The sequence below is a fragment of the Lissotriton vulgaris genome, chromosome 5 (genome assembly GCF_964263255.1).
Source record: "Lissotriton vulgaris chromosome 5, aLisVul1.2, whole genome shotgun sequence".
Taxonomy (NCBI): Eukaryota; Metazoa; Chordata; class Amphibia; order Caudata; family Salamandridae; genus Lissotriton; species Lissotriton vulgaris.
The window spans coordinates 1807775922-1807798125 of record NC_141693.1 but is presented as its reverse complement, the minus strand read 5'-3'; the positions used below and the strand labels follow the sequence as shown (position 1 = coordinate 1807798125).

The 22204-nt window shown below is 41.3% G+C and overlaps 1 protein-coding gene across 1 annotated transcript in view; it reads right to left on the bottom strand.

The window, feature by feature from the left end:
- Positions 1 to 830: 830 nt before the first annotated feature.
- The window catches only part of LOC147717244 (keratin, type I cytoskeletal 16-like), a 39524-nt gene continuing 18150 nt past the window's right edge, over positions 831 to 22204 (bottom strand). The window contains exons 5-7 of the mRNA XM_086924191.1: positions 9712 to 9837; positions 5125 to 5339; positions 831 to 2233 (exon numbers count right to left, since the gene is read on the bottom strand). Of these exons, the coding sequence (XP_086780317.1) occupies positions 1747 to 2233; positions 5125 to 5339; positions 9712 to 9837 (828 nt within the window). The 3' untranslated portion in view covers positions 831 to 1746. The remainder of the gene's footprint in view (positions 2234 to 5124; positions 5340 to 9711; positions 9838 to 22204) is intronic.

Here is a 22204-nt window from a genome sequence, read left to right as displayed (position 1 = left end):
GACCTGAGTCCGTCTGCCACCCTGGAGTAGGACGGACCATCCGCAGGGGCAGCAGCGGTCACTCCGTGCAAATTAGGATGTGACCGCCACCCTGGCGGTCACATCCTGTATTTTTAACATTGCGGCGGGTGCTGCTTGAAGCAGCACCCGCCGCAATGTTAAAAATGTAAGCTGCGTATTTGCATGCACAAAGCGGCAGGCACCGTGCTGTGCCTGCCGCTTTGTGCACGTAAATGCAGGGGGGTACCATATGTACCCCCATGTGCACCCCCCACCCCCCCCTTTACCCCTGGGGGCCCGCAACGGGCCCCCACACAAAAATCTGTATGCCTTTGCACGGCGGAAATGCCGCTGTGTAAAGGCATAGTACTCCAGACATCCTAATATGGCTGGCGGTGTCTGATAGACACCGTCAGCCATGTTAGTGCTTTTCCGCCACGGTCGGAAGGTGACCGTGGCATAAAAGCTGCGGACGGAATGCCAGACCCACCAGCCATCCTAATATGGCGGTGGGTCTTTTGAGGCTCCGCGGCGGTTTCCCCGCATCTACGGGGCCAGCGGTGGCTTCCGCTGTCCCGGAGGATGCGGGTAAACCGCAATCATAATAGGCCCCTAAGTACGGAGTTTGTAATTTACAGCCATAAGACTGCTGGTGGTTTAGCTGATGTTTTCACTAATAAATTAATTCTTGTAATGGACCCATTTATCGCCTACTTTAATTTTAGTGATTTTCCAGCACAGCAAAATATATATATTTTTTAAATTGTAGATTTTTGGATAGCTGGCACCCAAGTAATTAGATAGTTAAAAAAGAGACAGACAACGTAAAGTGTAGATAAGCAAAGCTTTATTAAGATGTAGAGAGTAATCCAATGCTGATTTCCATAAACGATAAGCCCGTCATTCAACACATAGTAAACTGACCAATCCAGCCACCCACATAAGATACTTCACATTATAAGCAATCTATCAGTCTGTAATATTTCTCAAGGAGATTAACTAATTGAATTTTACTGTAAGATGCTAAACTATGGCACATATGCTCTAAGCACTTCTAATTCAAATAATGGAGATGCAATGACTAAACTTCAATAATCTCAATTGTGATAAAGTAAGTAAATTTTTAATAAATTGGATGGTTATTTCATAATGTTCACTATGCCCTTATCAAATCAGTCTCCCAACATCAGATGCAATAGGTGAAATTCGGTTCTATTAAGGTCATGATAAAATTGGCTATCCTCTTCCTTTTCCGTTAGGGGGTGCTGTAAACAGATTACCCCATGCCTCTCCTGTCAACTCCCACATCTTGTCATCTCACTAACATTTGATTAGGTGTACTTGGTCCATGGCTTCTCTATGTTTCAGTGACAAATTCTACAAAGTAGATTTGAACATCTTAGCTAAAAGAACGTGCAAGCTACCCCTGGCCTGAGTCACATATTGGTGCCATATTCATTGGTGCCTCATTGATGTACATTGCCACCTCATTCACACTTGTTCTGGTGAATTACCCCATTGCCTAATTTTGGACAATTTCAATTAAATAAAATGTTAACTGCTTCTCTATATATGCAGAGATGACCAGGAGCAAGTAAGAATGATACTCTGGTATCTCTTTTTGGAATGTTTTCTGATAACCAGGGATATTTTGGTATAGCTGCCTGATATGTGTCTTTCTGTTGGATTGTACTCTTTATAACATGCATAAGCAGAGGAATTTTGAAGGTCTGGGGTCTTTGTAGTTTACCAGTAATTCCTCCCTCCTCTCTTAGACTCCCCTGATGAAGTAGCTGTTCTTGACTGGGAGCCACTGGACATGCTTGCCATTCCTGAACTACTAGACATAGAATATCTGGCCTGTGACTGAGAGCTGGACTGGGATGACGCTCCCGCGGAAAATCTCGCTTGGGAGCTGGACATGGCCATGGACTGCCCACCGTCCACCACCAATCCCTCAGAGGATGACGAGAGGGACTGGGATGCTTCCATCACCACGGCGCCTCCTGAAGATTTGGCTTGTGCTGTCCCACCTGAGAACCTGGCTGAGCTCTCCGAGGCAGAGGACTTAGACAAGGACCCTGCAAAGGAGGAGCCGCCTGAAGCAAATTTGGATTGTGACTCTTCCATTGATGCAACGCCTGAAGACTTGGACACAGACATTGATGAGCTCACTGACATCGAAGCCGCTCCGGCAGAAGATTCGTCTGCGTTGTCTATCGACAAACGCCCTCTGCAGTAAATGAATAAATAAATAAACACCACTCCGGTTAGATGGTTTTGTACATCACAAACTGCTGGCCACACTTAAAATATTGTCTCGTTCTCCAGCCATTCTTCATCTGTACATCTATTAGACTAATTTTTCTTTTGTATCATTTTTCCCTATTTTTTTCTTGATTAAAAATGCTACAAGTACAAATGTCATTACATTGTGTGGCCACCCAAAAAGGGTTTTCCGCTTTCTAGTAGCTTTGAGTTTAAATCTTGCTTTTATTTAAAAAATATTTCACATAAAATGTCAAACAAATGGTGATTTTATCACAATTTTATTATGAAAGTTGTGCAATTTATCCTCATTTCTACCCACCTATATTCAGAATGAAAACTCGAGATCTGACCTGAGATTACATTTCTTGTCAGATTCCACTTTCTAAATGTAACCTTCCCTGGGATAACATCTGGCCATCCTTTACTGTTGACTGTTCCACTGAGATTATATGTTATCCTCTGAGCAGTGCCTAATTTGAGCCGGTGGTTGGTGCTGTGGTCCACCGGCACACTTTTTTGGGGACGGATCTTATTTTTTCATATCCAACATTTCCCAAGATCAGAGAGGGAAAGCAAACAAAGGGGAAAGAAGGAGAAAGAGAAAGACTGAGACACTGTCACAATGATGGAAAAGAGGAACCTCCACATGAGATAAAGAGGTAGGGAGTGTCGGGTAGTGGATTAAAGAGACATGAAGTAGATTCCAAACTACACAGCCTCCAGTGCCCGCCTTGAGCTTCTGAGGGGTGCTTTGGGCACCAGCACTTATTCTTGTATAAATTAAGCACTACTTTTAAGGCTAGCCTCAGGGAAATGTCAAGAAATGTCCAATCAGTCCTGATTAACCCCCAAGACCTGTAAACATTGCCTGGAAAATAGCATTAGCCACGGTGGAGTACTTTTAGAAACTTGACACACACAGAACTCCAAAATAGTCCAATTAAAGGAAGATAGGGTCATACACAGATGTGAGTCATATAGCTTCTAACATGAGGTTCTAATGTCAACTTGTGACAGAAGCAGAACACTCTGTATGCCCTAATTCACAAAGGTTGCTTGGGTGTTCCGTGAAGTGGTAACTAAATGGAATATCTGTGCTAATGCTGCCCTTGCTACCTTAATGTGTCATCTCATGCACCTGAGGCTTGGAGGTGCACTCAATCATACCTTCTTACTGGGAATTAGCAATTCCACTTGTGCAAAGTACACCTCGGTGTGTGCAGACATCACAATGCTACACGAATGTTAGACACCCACTAATGTGGCTCTTTTTTATCAAAATTGTGCCAATCAGATACTATAGATTCTCTCCTCGATGGACAGCCAATGTGGAGCCTTTAAGAAGCCACTGAAGGCAAAACATCAGTTTTTTAACCAATAGAATGGAAATATTTTGAAAATAGTTACTTTGTCTATTCACGGGGATATCTATTAGTTGGGGTGAGGGCACAGAGAGTAAGCCATTCAGTTTTGCCATGCATTTTACTATTATATTATTTTGTGCAGGCTAGACGAAATCACCACCAATCAAATTGTAGGTAGCTATAACGTAACAAATCTACTTTATATCAGCAACTTTCAAAGGAAGACAAGTAATAAATTACTGTATTAGTTTTTGCAGCCCAAAAAAAATTTACCTAGTGAAAAAAACTTTGCACACTCATATGGGTGTTGGTGAACAGCAAAAGAAAAAGCAAAGTTTGATTTTTTGCTTCTTTTTGCCTCTTTATTGCTGTATTTGATGTTTACCATGTGCTTGTCTGATGCAATTTGTGTGCTAGTGCAGCTGACTATTCATTTATAAATGCTGTAGAGCAGGGGTCTCCAATCTTTTTTGTAATGAGAGCTAGTTCTGATCTGTAAAAATCATTGTGAGCTACTGAAGGCCAAGTAACTTGTGCATTGTTACCAGCCACCTCTCACCTAGCTTCATTGACTTTAAACATAATGTCCATGGATCTCGATACTATGCATTACATAAGACTACACGGTTTAATTTTTGCCCATGTCAAAAAGTCTTTATAAACAGCATGCATATTACTCCCACTAGCCTGTAGAAATGATTCCATATTTATAACAGGAAAATACAGCCATTAGATTAAATGTGAGGAATTTAAAGTGAAGAAGCATGCTTCATAAAACAATAGGACTTATTTGACAATTTACAGTAGAGAAAAACATTAAGACTATGTTTCATTGAAACATTTTTCTTCACTTTAAATTTCTCCCATTTAAAAGAGAAGGACTATGCTTTTTTAGTAATAAATATGGCACTGGGTCTACCAGCCACTGGGAGCAAGATGCCAGCTGTTTGTAAATGGAACACTTTAAGGGAGAAAATTAAAATGAAGAGTTAACTTAACCATAACCTTAATTTCATTTTAATTTTCTCTCTTTTAAAAGTATTCAGAAATATAATTTTGTTCTCACACTCCTATATTGAGTTGAAAACAACTTTTATTTAGGAGTTAAATACCTCAGTGCTTCCGTCTGGACCTCTGCGACCCACATGGGTCACAGATTTGAGTGTTCATTATCAGATTCTGCTATCTGCAGCCTGATAATAATGTAAAATAAACATAGCCTTTCTTTAACTTTAACAGGAAAACACAACACTCATTTATTGTAGTTCTTAATTAAGAATTAACTCAAGGCTGGGAGCTCTACTAAAGGTTTCTAAGTGAGAATATAAAAATATAGAAACATTAACAGTAATATGAATGGAAAGAGTCTTAGTAGGAACGTAAAACAGTAGGTTTTTGACTGTGAACTTGTTTTCCCGTTTAAGGCAGACAGTGTGAGGAAATCCTTTAGAAGTTGGGAATGCCGCCGCCTAGTCCCACCTGTACTTACCCTTCCTCGTCCAGCAGGCGGCGATATGTCTCAATCTCCCTCTCCAGCCGGACTTTGATATCCAGGAGCTGCTGGTAATCGGCCTTCTGGCGCTCCATGTCACCCCGCACTTGTGACAGCTGCTCTTCAGTGGTTGTGATGATGAGCTGAATCTGCATCAACTGCACACCATAGCGGTTTTCTGTCTCCGTCAAGGACTCTTCAATGGCTTTTTTCTGAAACAATGAATGGTACTCATGAAGGGTGAGGATAAGTGGGTTATCGCACAGAAGAGGAAAGATAGAACAAACTTCAACAGCGGCTAGGGGCTGAAGGATTTTGCAATCACAAACCCCGGGATTTGCAAAATCATTGGGCTGGCCGCCATAAAATACGTTTACTAGTCAATAATAATTTCCATCTTTTAAAAAGCGTTTTGTGAGCCATACTGAAGCACAAGATTTATGGGGTGTTAAAGGCAAGAGCGGCCTGTGCAGGTAAGAGCAGTGGGGCGGGGTGGGGTGGAGTCGACAGACGACGGCGAGTTAAAGTAAACCCCTTCCATGCTGATGATGGCCCCCAGCCGTCATGCATCACAGTGCTCGTGTGCTGATGACGGCTGGGGGTCGTCATGAACCCGCCCACTCTTAAAAACGGCCGCACAGGCGCAGAATTGCGGCCGCGCCCAAGGGGTTAAATAAAAAAAAGAAAACCACTTACCTTGAACTCGCCGCATCGCTGAGTCAGAAATGCAGCGAGCATCAGGTAAGTGGTTTTCTTTTCATAAATGTTCACTTTACCTCGCTGTTGTCTGTTGGCTCCCCCCACCCCGCCCCACTTTTCTTACCAACACAGGCCGCTCCTGGTTAAAGGGGCATTCATTCCAAATTACGATTCAGAGATATGTGCCAGTGATTTCAAACCTTAATTATGGTCCATTTACTGACACCTCTATGAGGGGGTAACGGGTTGACAAAGGGAAAATGGTCATTTTATGGCTTTGTTATTTTTGGGAATCATGCTGGTTGCCTGAGTGGAGTGTTCTCCTTGATATCTTTCCAGACGGGACGCTATCGTGTTTTTTAAAGCAGCACTGGCGTCTTCAAGAAACTTGCGCTTCTTTAAAATGGAAAGATTTCAATTTTGAGGATGTAAACACAGAGATGATGTTCTGTTGTTCTTTGCAGGCCAAAAGACACACAATTGCAGGCCTCCATCTTTGTTTTGTATCCATTCAAATGGGCTCACAATTTGCAATCATGTTCATTAGGCAGGTTGTTCTGTGACTGAGGATTACTGGGGTGTCCTCGGAAGCAGCATTGACACATGAACTCTTACTCCTATCAGTGAGCCAGATCAGTTAGAACAGTTACCTTATACTTCAAAGTGTCTTTTTATATTTAAATCTTTCTTACTATTTTTGCATATGGTTTTGTGTGCGGAAACAGAAAACATTGATTTAATGTATAATGATACGTGATAGGTGATAGATAGGTCGGTGCTGGACTAGCACCACATATTTTCATGCATGTCATAGAAAACAGAGAGACCTTGGCTCACATTTTTCACGTTGTGATAGTTACTTTAAAAGGGCACACGATTCTGTTAACAAACTAAACTTAAATATCAAATGGGGGTGGATCACTTGTCCTGTGTAACTGGGTTTTTTTGCAAATTTCGTGCGCTGCACCGATAAAAAACCCTCATTCACGTACTGAAAATTTCTGATCACTACTGTTCTAACCAGGGGACACCTCCGGGTGGAGGAAGCATAACCACTAATCCTATGATGATGCTATCACGTCCCTAAGGGGTAAAGCGGAGAATTAAGATATACCGCTACTACAGACCTCCGTACGTGAATGAGGGTTTTTTATCGGTACAGAGCACGAAATTAAAAAAAAAAAACAGTTACGCAGAACAAGTGCTCCACCCCCATTTGATATTTAGATATTGAACAAGGAAGCCGTGTGGATCACAAATTCTTCCTTCTCCCTTCTTTTGATTTAATAACAAACTAAAGTTGCCATCTTTTTTCCAGGAATCTCTTTTGCAAAGGACTTCTGCCTATTATCAACATGTAGCTCATGGTCACTCCAAGGTAAGCCTACGGTACATTTTAATTATGCTAGAGAAATTTTGTAAGTTTCTGGCAAGAATATTTTCCTGAAAGTTTGCCTCACGGGCCAGATATATGACCCACCAATTTGTTACTCGCAAATTGCGTTGCATTTGCGACTCACAAATTGGGATGTACAACAATGTCTCAGACACTGTTTGAAATTCATAATGGGGTGGTAAATTGAATACCTCTTTAACATTAATGAGGCAGGCGCAATTTGCAACCCCATTAGGAATGGCTAGCACTCACAAGGATGGTGGTCTGCTGAGGTCAACAGACCACCATGTCTGTGACTGCTTTTAAATGAAGCAGTATTTTTTAATGCAGCCAATTTCTCTTGACGGAAAACGGTATGCAATTAAAAAAAAGAAAACTGAAACTTTTCAGTTTAATTTTTTAAGGGTAGGGAGTGGTCCCTGTGACCACTGCCTGCCCTTAAAAAATATTTTTTGGCCCATTCACAAAAGGGACTGTGGGGACCCCATCCTGTTTGCGAATTGTTTACCACCTACTTTGTTAAATAATATTTATTGAATAATGAAAACAGTACCGCAGGTACAATAACATAAGGCAGAAAAGCAACATATTGACAAGAGAAATGTAATAGAAAAATTTACAAGCTTATGTAAACAAAGAGGAAAAATTAGGTACTTTTTAAAGAATATTCATGTATATAGATATATGTTTTTTATGGGAGTAGAAAAAAGAAAGAGAACGAAAGGATAGAGAAAGGGGAAGAGAGGGGAAGGAACGAGGGACAAGAAAATGTGAGAAATGAGGTATATGAAAGTGTTAAAGTAAGGGTGAATGTGTAGATAGAAAGATTGTAAAAGGTAACCATAGTAAATCAGATGTCATTTTTTGAGACTGTGGAGATTCTATGTTCATCACAGATAAGTTAACATACAAATTTTTGAGTTGTCTTTCCAACAGGTAGGAATAACTTTGAACGTCATGACAATAAAGAGATCAAATAAGTTTAACCCACACAAAGGATTATGGAGAGCAGGAGACATAGAACCTAAAAACAAATTTGACATAGATAATGGAATACAGAGATGAAAAATCTGAGAACATTCTAACCATACGGATTGCCAAAATTTAAAGAACATTAGGACAATGGTATAGTAAATGAAGTAATGTACCATTAGAAGATAGACAGGACCAGCAAAGCGAAGTGTGAGAAGGGTTAATTTTATGTATAAATACAGAAGTTCTTGAAGTAGGTGGTAATTTGCGAGTGTTTTCCAACCACAATTGTGGTCACAAAACATTCATACATACAAATTCGAGTCGCTATTAGGATGGGATGCCCTTGGCATGCCCCTTCCTAATAGCGAGTCCCTAACATCATTTTGCAAATAGGTAAAATGTACAAAAAGAGGTTTGTACATGGCCATGCCATAAATTGTGGTCGGCAACAGGCTGATTCTCCATTTGCAACCGCACTTTAGGGTCATACATCTGGCCCCATGTGATTTACGTAATTTACGACCTCATGACACTGGCTCATGCAGAAAAAGTCTTGTTCATAAATTTTTGTGCACAACATATTCACATCTAATTTTCACTGGAAGCAGTGGCAAACTACATTTGACTCAACTGTGGTATTTTCTTGAAATATCACAAGAATTGTGAAAATGACTACACCAATTCACACACTCTTACTTATGCTGAGAATGGCTGTTTTCGGTCTAGCACAGATATGCATCTCTGTTATATAACTTCACATTATGGCAGAACACTAGGCAGATCCTATCACTGAGTTTACCCAAATATACTGGGCCTAGTTCACAAAGAAAGTATTAAATCAACACTTGCACATGTACATCTATGTGCAAGTGTAGATTTACTATTTGTGGTGCAGGTTTCCTTGAATATTCGAATATATGATTTTACCACGATTACAAGTTCCACGCATGGCATTACCACGCGAATTTTAGTTCGCAAGTGGCTTTACCACGCTGGAATTTGCAACGAAGGATTATACCACGCATTTTAACGTCCTTTAAGCACAAATGATAAATATTATTTTCTTACCTGACACCTTCCTGTCTTTCACCAGCAGCCCGTGGTAAAGATGTTTCCCTGAATATTCATGGGAAGGTCGTGTGATATATTCACACACAGTGAGAATAGAATTCCCTGCGAAAATGCACTTGTTTTCTCCAGGGCAAATAAGTTTTCCCTGCTGAGAAATCCCTTTTTCTATGCCCCATTCCCTTCCAAGTGTGAAAAACCCCGGGGTGAAATAAGAATCAGACTCTTTCCAGGAGAGATGCAGACCTGTTCAGGAAATGTTTCAAGAGCTCAGCTATTCTTACACTTAGGTATTCCGCCCAGTTTGGGCTTCCATTGATACAGTTGATCCCCACTAGTGCCAAGGTACCTCAGGGTGTATGTGCGCTTTATAAATGACATGAACAAATAAGCGTGAGTAGCCTCCATAGAATGACTGTGTGTTCCTCCCAGCAGGGTGCCCTTACCATGGCCAGTTGGGACTGAATCTCGGTCTCTGCGCTTTGAGCCATACGCCTTTGCTCGGACACTTCGGTGGTCGTTGTCTGCACTTCTTCCACGCCCTTGGTCATCTCCCGCTTCAACTCAAGACTCTACAAGGAGAAGCAAAGAGCAACAAAGGGTTAGCTACAGTGAAGCACAGCCCCCTTATTGCGTTTAATGTCTGTCCAAAAAAGACTAAAGCAGCTTCTGGATTTTAGTGCATTTGTCTATATTCACGGGTTCATTATTTTATCTTGGCTTATCTCTCACTTGTACTTCTTGGGCCAGATTACAAGCTAGGAGGTTAATTCCCGACGGAATTACAAGCTTGGTTTTATTGAATGCATCTCATAATCATCCGATGCATTAAATAACCCAAAATTCGTAACATTTTAGCAGGTCAAACCTGCCGAAATCTATCAGAGGAATACATAAGGTATTTACTGTATCATGCAGATTTTGGTGCATTATACACCAACATCTGCATGCTATTTTCCATAAACGCACAATAGGTGTTATTTATGGCATCCGGCAAATAAGGTATTCTGTGGTATCTTTATTTATCAGTGGAATAAATAACTCCTCAACATGTCTTCAGGGCCTACGTGTCTCTTTAGTTCCTTTTCGCTTTTGTTGGCCTGCCATAATGTCTTCTCCTAGTCTTTCTCCAGTCTTCCATTACAGATTTCTTCCTTTCAAACTGGATTTTCCCTTTCTTCTGTTGTTTTCTTTCTTTCTTTAGGGACGTAGGAACCCCATGGGTTTTAGTTAGTGGTAATTTAAGTAGTGGCGCCGGCATAGCTCGTGCGTGGCGAGCGGCAGGGGGGGTGTCATGCGACGGGGAGTCGCGAGGCGGGGGAGTCACACAGGGGTTGGGGTGCACAATATATAAAAGTAAAACTTACCTTGCCGCTGGGTCACGCGTCTCAGCTCCTGCTCTTCTAGTCGTAAAACAAGAAGCGCAGCCAGGCACCACTGAACAATCACAATGCTGCAATGCAGCATTGAGATTGGTAAGCATCCAGGCTCCCCTGACCAATCACACACCGCTGCAATGCAGCATTGTGATTAGTCTGAGCGCCTTGACATGTCACTCAGCCAGGGGCTGGAGGGGTGGGCATGTTCTCCATGAAGGCTGTAATGCAGCCTGCATGGAGAACAGGGAAAGTAGCAGTGCGCATGACTGGTTTGGACGGCCCAAGAGGGTCATTGCACACTTAGGAGTGGGCAAACCACTCCTCACCTGCCCTGCTCGAGAGCAGAGCAGCCCCGCCCGCAAAGCAGCACGAAGCATAAAATGATAATAACTCAAAGTTTTTAGAATTTTATGTTTCGTACTTTGCACTGCTTAAAAGCAGTGAGGCGATGCTCCTCTGCCATAACGGAGGAGCCGCCACTGGATTTAAGTGACAGTAGTTTTCTTTCTTCTCACGTTTCTTTTTTCTTTTAAGTATCTGCTCTGTGAAATTGATGTATATATTTTTTTCTTGTCTTCATTTCTCCTTCTCAACTCTTCGTTCCTCCTTACGTTCACTCCATCCTTCCCATCTTGTTTCTCTACTTCCTCATTTCCTTCCTTCTTTGCCTCATCACTACTTTTGTTCACTACTTCCTTTCTTCCTCCACTTATTTCTTCTTTCTTTCGAACTTCACTCTTTCCTTTCCCTATTCACCTTGCTCCTTCTCTTTCTCCTAAACCTTCTTCACTTCTTTTTTCTCTACTTCATGTTTTCTGTTCCCTCTTCAATTATTTAGTTATCTTTCCCTTTCTTCATTTACTTATTTGTCAGTTATTCCATTCTTATTTTCCTTTTCCTCTTCCTTTCCTTTCAACCTACTTCTTTTTTTCCAATCACTATTATACTTTCATCTCGCTGAAGTAATTAAGTGCTTTTTCGAAAAAACTGTACAGAGGTACAAAAATTGACCCAAAATATAGGGTATAAAATAGCCCATCCACAATTTAATGAAAGTACAAGGGGGCAGATTTACAAGTCCCTTGTGACACTTTGGCGCCGCTGTTCCATCACTTTTATGACACAGCGCAGCATAAACAATGCGGCCAATTTACAATGTGACGCGCCAGGGAGAGGCATCATATTGAAAAGCCCGTCATCACATTATCCCTGCGTCATGTATAATGTATGCAGGGTGGGCGTTCTCACGCAGGAAAGCCTTGTAAAAGTGACGCAGTGAAATCTACAAGATTTCACTGCGCCACTTCTAGGATGCCACTGTGTCAAACCCTTACGTCTGCTTGAAGCAGTTGTTAGGAAGGACACAGTACAGTAAGTATAGGCCTCATAATGCATTGCTGGAGTTGCATCGTGTTTGCGACATGACTCCAGCAGTACGTGACCTTTGGGCCAACAGATGCGTAAACATTTCTGACGCATGTCAATCCTTGCACCATGGTGCGCCGTATGGTAAAATACTGCGCATCCATGGTGATGCAAGGGTATCGCAGGCTGGCGCAGGGAAACTGACGCGTCTCTACACATGCGTCAGTTTCTAGTAAATCTGCCCCAAGGACTTTTTGACAAGTAGGAGCAAGGCTATTAGCTAAGGGACTGATTACGAGTCTGGCGGCTCATGGACCTCCAGGTTCGCAGTGGCGGTGGTCCGTCCACTGGCATATGACTCTCCGAGTTGTTCCGGCGATGGACCACTGGCTGTGCCAGAAAGCCGTAGTTCCCTGGTGGTGGCGCTGCAGAGGGGGCAATGCAATATGCTGACCCAGTCCCGCAGAGCATATTATGAGTTCCTAGACTGCCAGCTTTTCATGGCAGTGAGCCCGCCATGAAAAGGCGGGTGGGGAGGAAACAAACCTGGCCATTAACCACATCGCTGCTGTGGTTATTTTTCCCCTGTGCTGAAAATTGCCATTTTGCTGGTGCATGACGAGCTCAGCTCCTCATCAGCACAGCTCAACTGTGCCTCATGACTAGCTGAGCTCGTCATGAGCATGGAAGGGGTTAAGGGCCGCCATGCCCGCCTGCTATGGGGGTGCATTCAGGGGGGCACAACATGTGACCCCCTGACTACTTGCACCTCCAGTTCTAGCACAGCATGGACTTTGCAGTCCATGCCGTGCTGAAACATTTTTGCTCTTCCCATTGCGGTGCCCTTTTTCAGGACACCATCATGAGGAAAGGCAATAGGACCGTCCGCCTGCACGAGTTGAACTCGTAAGCAGGTGGGCGGTCCTTCTGCGGCTTTGGCAGGGCTGTACCGGCAGAAAGCCAGCGCAGCACCTCCAAAGTTGAAATTGGGCCCTTAGTTATTTTATAATATCATGGGCTTCTATGTGACATGTATTATTCTTACAATGTATAGTAGCAGGTATTTTGTTCCTTTTATACCTGATTACATTATCTTTCCATAGCTCCCATGTTAACCCTTTGGTCTCTTGTTCCTTGCTATGAAAACGGTCTTATTGTTCCAGATGCAGGGAAGCAATCTTGAGACCATGCTTTGAAAATAAACGGGAGACATCGCTAACAAGGCACACGTTACAACGTGTGTCACTACAACGCAATTTTTGCAACGCAATATCCATCACAACGCATGTCATTACAACGCATGCCGTTACAAGGCGTTCCCCAAAGTAACGCCCCAGCGGTGTTAGAATAGTAATTTGCTTTGTAATGGATTACACGTTGTAATTGTGGTTCTGGGCGTTCTGAACCTGTGTTTTAAATGTCATGATTCTGTTATGAATTTGGTATCAGTGAACCGCAAATGGCGAATGCGTTATTCATGAGTATTTTCATCATGTTACACCAATGGATTCACTGTGCATTTGAAGGTTTTGTATTGAACACTTGGGTTTCATCTTGTAAATAGCAGCCATGTTATTTCGTTGCCCTTACAGTAGGCTTTCCCCATGGCAGAGCAAGCATTTAAAGGACATAACCTTAGCATGGGTTTGTGCTGACTTCTGCATGACCTGACGACAGCTGACCCTGTTGCTTGAGGCTAACCTCCCAAGCCAGTTCCTTGTTCAGCAGCTGGCGCAATAAAGTTCAAAGAGCAGGACATGTCCGACCTTTTATGGCACCATTCCCACCGCTTCTATCTCCGTCCCATCTGTTGCTGCCTTTCCTTTACAACATGTTCATCGATCTGGGTTGAAGGTTTTATGGTGGGTTTGTCCGGCCTGATGGAACAGGAAACCAAGCATGTGTGCAATCCTTTTTTAGCCTGGACTTATCTTGAAAGTGATGCTTTGTATGCACGTCCTGGGAATTTGCAACATAATGCACTTCAAAGCAGGAATGTGTGCTTAAGGCGAAATATTCTGTATAAAAGGCCTGTGCGAAGGCCATGCAGGGAGACTCTCTCATCCAGTTGCTTTAAGCGTGGCTGGGCGACGGAGCCTCACAATTAATGATAATAAAGATGTCTTTTCATATTTCAGATTCTGTGTTGATTTCTTTGCCACTCTTGAATGGACTACTTATTGGTAAGACCCCTGAGAAGAGGTATTGTAAATATTTGGTTCTTCAGTTGGCGCCCAATGTGGGGCATCATCGTGGAAGTGACTACCTGGAGGAGAGATTTTTCAGAGAATAGAATTATGCTGGGGAAGGCAAGACAGGAATCTACTAAAAGAGGTACTCTGTGCACGGAGGTTCTGGGGGATTCTCTGTCTTTGCGGCCTGGCATATTTTTGATTTTTCTGACTTAAAACTCTCCAAAAGATGTCACTCCTGACTGAGCAACCCTTTTTGTGTACGTTTTTTTTAAAGAGACTGTTAGTGCAGTTAGAAATTGGCAGTTAGAATTTGGACACCTATTTGTTTGGTATAGCTTTGATAAGTATATGTGGGTCGCTCCCATAGTCCTTAGTTGTTGACGCTTTTGCTAGTGTTTTTGTCGGTGACACTTTGCTAGCGTTTTTGTTGTTGTTGTGTTATTTGACGCCTGCAGACGCCAAAAACTGAGGGTATTTGTTCTTTGCAGGGACTTGGTAAATCCCGTAACCCTTGAAGTTTGATGCTGGATTAGTGAGCTATAAGATGCCTGATCTTAGCGAATTTGAAGCTTTGTATTGGCCAACTTTGTATACGTTTGAATTAACCGGTTTATCTAAATAGGTTAGATTTACAAACATATTTCTTCCTTGGTGATTTTGTATCCGCAGGGAATTAAAATATGTAATAATACATAATAAGGATGCTTTACTCTGTATAATTTTATGAATGGAGATGCAGAACGATTTTTGGTGTTCTGCCAGCTGCAGCTAGTGAATTGAGTGTATTTTTGGTTTTTACACTGTTGAGCAGTGTTTCTTGTAAATATGACTTACAGCTACGTATAGTCCGGACTGTCCTGTTTTCGTTCTGAGTGTTGATTTGTGGGTTTAAATGTGTGTTTGAATGCGTGGTTAAAATGTGTGTTTACATGTCTATTTTGTTTGTGAGTTTTGTTGTACATTGCGACGACGCGGTTTACAAGAAATGGTTGGAGAGCGCTGCATTGTGTGTCCTAAATGTTTTCAACACTTTCTGTTTATGTCTGAGATGAGCACAATGTGTGTGGTTCACATTTAATGGGTATAAATAAGGCCCCAGCCAAAAACGAAATTGCATGTTTTTGCAGAAATAAATACATTTACAGCGTTTTCACTTACATGCACTGTATTAAATGTTTACAGGCAAAACGTTTTTAGCTGTAATATATTTGCATAGGAATGTTTCTTCAGCCAGCAATTTTTGTAGTTCAACACGGGTGGAATTTTGCATGACGGCCCTTTTACATGACAGAGGCCCTAAAATTGACGCAGAATGTGACGCTTTTTAAATTAGGCATATGCGCTAAGGTTTGTGAGTTAATGCATGTCAATAAGAGGCAAGGGATGTAGCGGGCTCTTATATGTAAAAACAATCACAAACAGAAATAATTGGGTTTTATTAGAAGACAAAAATTATTAATTATGGAAAAATAATTCATAAAAATTAGTGCTACCAAAATCGTTTTTTAATATTCATAAAGCGTAACACTCATGCTATGACCTCTTAGCATTAAAATGTGATTTGCGTTATGTTGCATCACTTAAATGACAAGAATTCATTTGTATAAATTCGCTTGCCATAGGCGCAAGCAAGCTCATTTTTATAACATATAAATTATTATTTTCAGATACCTGACTCTTGGATTATGTAATAGACTTTCTAGTAATCCATATTCTGCAAGAAAATTGTAAAAAATTCATTTTGTAATGCCCAAAATCAGAAAGTCGATTTTGAGTAAATTCACTGTTTAAACTGCATTTTTGCTTTCCTTAAAGTGTCTCAGCCTTAAGCAAATGCATGCATTTAGGTTTTGATATAAGGTTGTGCTTTCTTGTGATTCAGTGGGTTAATGTGCCAGTACACAGGCTCGTTTTAATATCAGGATTGGAGGTTCTACTTTCAAGATAGGCCTACGGACAGTTTGCTTATTTAACACTGATGAAGTGTGTGCCATAGGATTGCAACAAGTAATTACTCTAAAAAAACTGGTCTGTGTGTCTTTAGCTTTTGAGACAAATTGACAGTGAATGTAGTCTAATAATATGGGAATAGTGATCATTTTAGCGCCTAAAAAGAGAATTTTTTTTTTTTTTAAATAGCTCGGATTATTGTTGATTAGATCCAGCCTACTGGCTTTGTCAGCTCCACTGTGGCAGAAGCTGGGGGCTGGGAGAATCTGCAACAGCTGGCTCAGCGCGCTCGCGCCGAGATGTTCTCTTTTAAGTGTTTCCCCATAAATTATGGAGAAGGCCCCTCATGTGTTGCCATTTACAGCCTTTTAATTAGGCCTTTGTTTCCAAGGAATGCAGAATGACCTCTCTGCACGGGCTGCTAAGGGTGAGGTTTCTGAGGTTTCTGGTTTCACCGTGGTAACATGAAGGACCTTGATTTAAATGGGGAGATGAAAAGGGGTTTCTTTAAACATCGTGTTAAATGCTTGGCAGGACTGCTACAATGTTTGCTAGCTGTGTTTTATTTTACAGAAAACGAAATGATGCATCCAGTTTTAGATAAAAATAACATGCAGCCTTTTTCACACAATTTTGAAGGTTATAGGTTACAGGCCTACATTCAATACAGATTTGCTCATTAACAGTTAAGTAATAAACAGTTATTTTTTGTGTATGTTGCAATGTTTTTTGTTGTGTTGTGTATTTGTTTGTTTTTGCCAACAGATTATTCATGGATTATTCTAAGGAAGAGAAGACACGTGAGTTTGGCTAGTTGACAAAAGATGTGTTTTTGCGTCATTTCTTTCACAGAAAAAAATGTACATGTTTCTGTTTGAGGTATTTACAGCTGTCATGACATATTATATTTGACAATGGACCGACAACTGCGTTGTGCTCAATGTCAAACTGAGGGTGTAGAGTTTGTATGGAGTTTGGACCTGACAATTTAGACAGGCCCAAATATTGGGTTTTTTGCTGCAGGTTTAAAGTGCATAAAATACACATGCCATGGTGCTGCATTTTTGTATGTTTTGTTCATGTTGTTACCATCACAAGTTCTCCTGTGTTCTGAAGAGGTCCATATGACGATATGTACCTCTACACAATTATTGGATGAATTTGGTATAATGATAAATTTCACAGATATGGTTTGCATACTGTGAGGAATAATGGCAGCACTTTTACCAGTGCATGCCTACCTTTGGCTATACATTTGGCTGTATTGAAAATAAATAACTAAACAAATATAACAGGTTCAAAGTGTATCACCTGATGTTACGTGCTGCACATTCCCTTAAAGGAATAGGCAGCCCTAAATTGTTATGTATCCTTGATTGGACCTAAGGATAGAATTATAGATCTGTGACTCACGGTGACCTAATTTTTATATTGCGTTATTTAATCATGTTTTGTTTCTCAAATAGCATATGGCTTTTGTCCCCTTGAAAGGAAGCCAGGTTTAATTTTTTTCCTCTCCCTGAAGAGAGAACAGGAACATAGAATTAGAATTTGTGTAACTTTGGTCTTTTGTGTATTCCCCGTTCTCTTGGTGCTGTGTTACATGCCTGAGGCACCCAAGCACACTCTTGTTCTTCCTATAGATTTTTCTTTTGTTGTTCCGCCCCTGACCAATGTCGCATTATGCTTAGTTATTAGGCATTTTAGTTGTGTCCTAATTCCATTTCCCCTTTTCCCATATTCCTTTCACCAGTCAGCCCATTTATCATTATGGGTGTATTGTTTATGTGTACACTTCTAGACCGTAGTTATGTATTAGGGACCCCCCATGTTATGTAAAATGTTTTTTTCCCCCCATGTCAGGTAAAAAAAAATTTCAGACTGACTGTCAAGGTAGTGATAGCCTGGTTCCAATGTCTATTTTTAATTTTTCAGCTTTCTTGTGTTCCTGCTGCTTTAATTTTTGGTGGGATTAGATGTGTTCTAAACATGCAAATACCAGGACTTTCTAGTGTTTGTTCTTTGTCTTCACATTTGATCATTAGCCTTTTGTATTGCATAGTGCACTTAATGCACATTTTTAAAGGGACTTTTTCTTCATGTCTTTGATAATGTGAATGATGTTATCTTTCTATTCGAGATGTTCTAGATAAGGAATTTAGGAACACCTAGGCTTAGTCATTGAGGGAACACATGTATTTACCCCATTAGACAATGCCACTGTGTGAGGAAATTCATCTTGATAGAATTCCTGTGTAGCTATAGATGACAGAGAATAATGAAAAGAACATAACTGAAGATTCTAAAGATACTGTTTTGCCCTTTTTTGCCTTTGCTCTTGTATTTTATGCCCATGACACATTGTCACTCCCTTGCAGATTGCAGGTCACCTGCTTGCCAGTCCTTTTGTTAAAACACATGAATTGCTTTTGTGCTTGATTTGAAGGAAACTAACAATTGTGTTACACATCCTGCATCACTAGGGTCCTGCTGAGTCTTCCAGAGTTAAAGGAAGAGTGATTCCCTGCAGACCTGTGATCAACACTAAGCTCACTCCCCATCAGTGACCGCTCTAAGATGAACAGATGTCCTGGCTCTACACTTCTTGCAAACAAGGAAGTCGCGAAGCGGGACAACGATCATCAGCGCGACATCAGTGGTACCTCCAAAGCAAGGCAGTTGATTTGCGAAAGGCGTTGCAGAAGAAAGGAGGAGCTGATTCGTTTATTTGTTGTTTGGGCTCTGTACCTGTTATGTGCTGGTAAACCTCTGTCAGTGTACATTCCCTTGAGCCATTGGCCCGAGTTTTGGGCACATTCACACTTTTGCTTTGCACCAGTGGAACGGCAGTGCACCCGAGCATCCACGTTTAGAAAAAGGCACTACATTCTGGTGCCCAGGAGAGAGCAGCTTGAGCGTCCTCTGACACTAAATAATGAGTGTTGGAGCCTGAAAGCGCTGCTGATTTTGCTGGTCGTTTTTAAATAGTGCTTGGATCTGCACGAGATGCTTTGTGCCCTTGATCAATAAACAGCACATCATTTGTAGTGTCTGCCACAAGAAGAGACACTGGTGCATTGTTTTGAAACACTGAGACTTTCGAGTGAGCTGTGAGTGTTTTCCCCGAGCGGCACTCCAACTAAACAGTATTGTCTCCTCATGAAAGGCCTGACTTGAAGAGGCCCAACGCGAAGTACACTGGAAGCGGATCTGATGGACTTTGGGTATTTTTTGTGAGCTTATATAGACTTGAAGTTTGGAAAATAATTTTTGCTGCTTTGCTGGCATTGTTTTAAAGTATTTCTGTTTAGTAAAAGCAGAATAAAGTCCACTCTCTGTGGAAGAGTATCCCTTTTTCATCTGAGAGCATTGATCAGGAACACCATTGTTTCACTTAAACATATAATGAATTACTGAAATGCATAGGAAGCTATATAAAACGTTATTAGATAATTCTAGGATTTGCTGTCTGCTTAGGACTGTGCAAGTATTACGCATTTGACCTTTTGTTGTTCTTTTTCCCTTGCTGAATTGTATTATGGTTTTTTGTTAAATTTTTGATTGGTTACCATTTGCCAGTTGCAGGGTCACGTAGGAGTACAAACGGTTCAGTTTGTGACCTGAGTAGTGGCAGTAGGCCTGCAGGACTTGCAGTGTCCCTATGACCTGCTAATAATCACAGCTGATGTACTCTACCAAGATTGCGTGAGCGACATTAGAAAATGGAGATTGTATTGAGGAATGACGATAAAAAGCAAGAGATGAAAAACAGACATTATAGAATATTGTTCTCTAAGTGCAGTATAGCTCTATCTATTTTAATACTTTAATGTATTTTATTGGCTACTATATTTTGGTATGTTTCCCCCTACACTATTGACGTCTGCACCAACTTCCCAACATACTCTTTCTTTTTCTTCACATGAGTTTCATATTTTACCTGAACATGAACTGGTTAGGTCAGAGTTTACTGATAATTCCTTTGGTACAGTATTTACATCAACACCAGCTAGTGATGAATATAGCCATGGTCTCAGAATTAGCATGAGTATAGGTTATTGCCTATGTAAGGGCAAAAGGATGCTCTGTGGTTCTGGGCGTTCTGAACCTGTGTTTTAAATGTCATGATTCTGTTATGAATTTGGTATCAGTGAACCGCAAATGGCGAATGCGTTATTCATGAGTATTTTCATCATGTTACACCAATGGATTCACTGTGCATTTGAAGGTTTTGTATTGAACACTTGGGTTTCATCTTGTAAATAGCAGCCATGTTATTTCGTTGCCCTTACAGTAGGCTTTCCCCATGGCAGAGCAAGCATTTAAAGGACATAACCTTAGCATGGGTTTGTGCTGACTTCTGCATGACCTGACGACAGCTGACCCTGTTGCTTGAGGCTAACCTCCCAAGCCAGTTCCTTGTTCAGCAGCTGGCGCAATAAAGTTCAAAGAGCAGGACATGTCCGACCTTTTATGGCACCATTCCCACCGCTTCTATCTCCGTCCCATCTGTTGCTGCCTTTCCTTTACAACATGTTCATCGATCTGGGTTGAAGGTTTTATGGTGGGTTTGTCCGGCCTGATGGAACAGGAAACCAAGCATGTGTGCAATCCTTTTTTAGCCTGGACTTATCTTGAAAGTGATGCTTTGTATGCACGTCCTGGGAATTTGCAACATAATGCACTTCAAAGCAGGAATGTGTGCTTAAGGCGAAATATTCTGTATAAAAGGCCTGTGCGAAGGCCATGCAGGGAGACTCTCTCATCCAGTTGCTTTAAGCGTGGCTGGGCGACGGAGCCTCACAATTAATGATAATAAAGATGTCTTTTCATATTTCAGATTCTGTGTTGATTTCTTTGCCACTCTTGAATGGACTACTTATTGGTAAGACCCCTGAGAAGGAGTATTGTAAATATTTGGTTCTTCATAATGGCTTGCGTTGTAATAACATTGGCAATAATGGATTTTGCGTTGTAAAAAATGTGTTGTAATGGCATGCATAGTTCCTTTTCTCTTTTGTTGGCTTTTGTAATGGCTTGCGTTGTAATAACATTGACTGTAATGGATTTTGCGTTGTAAAAAATGTGTTGTAATGGCATGCATTGTAAATGAGTACATTGTAACATGTCCTATTCAAAATAAACACCAGAATGCAACTTTTATTTGGTTAAAATATCACGTCACAGCTTATCTGTAATAATTTATTACAGTACAGTATGTCATTTCCTTATTACTGCTGAGTAGTAATGTTGTCAAAAGATTTATCTACAGTTTTTAAAAGCTTGGTGCATTATAATAATATGAAAAATGTGAACAGAACAACATGATTATATGTGACATGCCGTAAAAGGAAGCGCATAAGGTCCTTATCTCGAATGTTGGAGCGGTGCCTTAGAGAAAGAAGGAAATTCTGGAGCTTGAAACAAGAAGGGTGGAAACGCAGAATTAAAATGAAGTAGAAGGAGTGTAAAACAATGAGCGATCATGGTATTTGAGTCTATTAAGCAGAAAATGGTCTGATGATGACCCAGTTAAGGCTCGATACTAATGCAGTCACCAAAAGGACCTGCTTGACCCCAGATTCATAGGTTCAAATCCAACAGGTGCAGACAGACTTCCATCCTTCTGAGGTCGACTGTATGAGTGCTATTGTATTGAAGAACAATAAAGCATCTTTTAGACAGCACCAAGAAAGCCCATGGAAATCTCGGTGTGAAGTAGGAGACACAGCAGTGTGGATGGGTATTTATTTATTTATTTAAGGTTTTTGTAGAGCGCGTAGTAACCCTTGAGCATCCCAGCGCTTGAACCTGAATTCCGGAGGGGTCAGCAACGGAAGGGGCTGAGAATCAGGGGAAGAGAAGGGTCTTCAGTGCCTTCCTGAACTGAAGGAGGTTAGGTTCAGTTCTTAGTCTCCGGGGGAGACTGTTCCAATGTTTGGCCGTGTGTACCGAGAAGCGGCGTCCTCCAGACCGAGCTTTTTTAACTCTGGGGACAGTGATGAGGTTCTCTCCGCTTGATCGAAGGGCTCTAGACGCTTTGTAGGGAG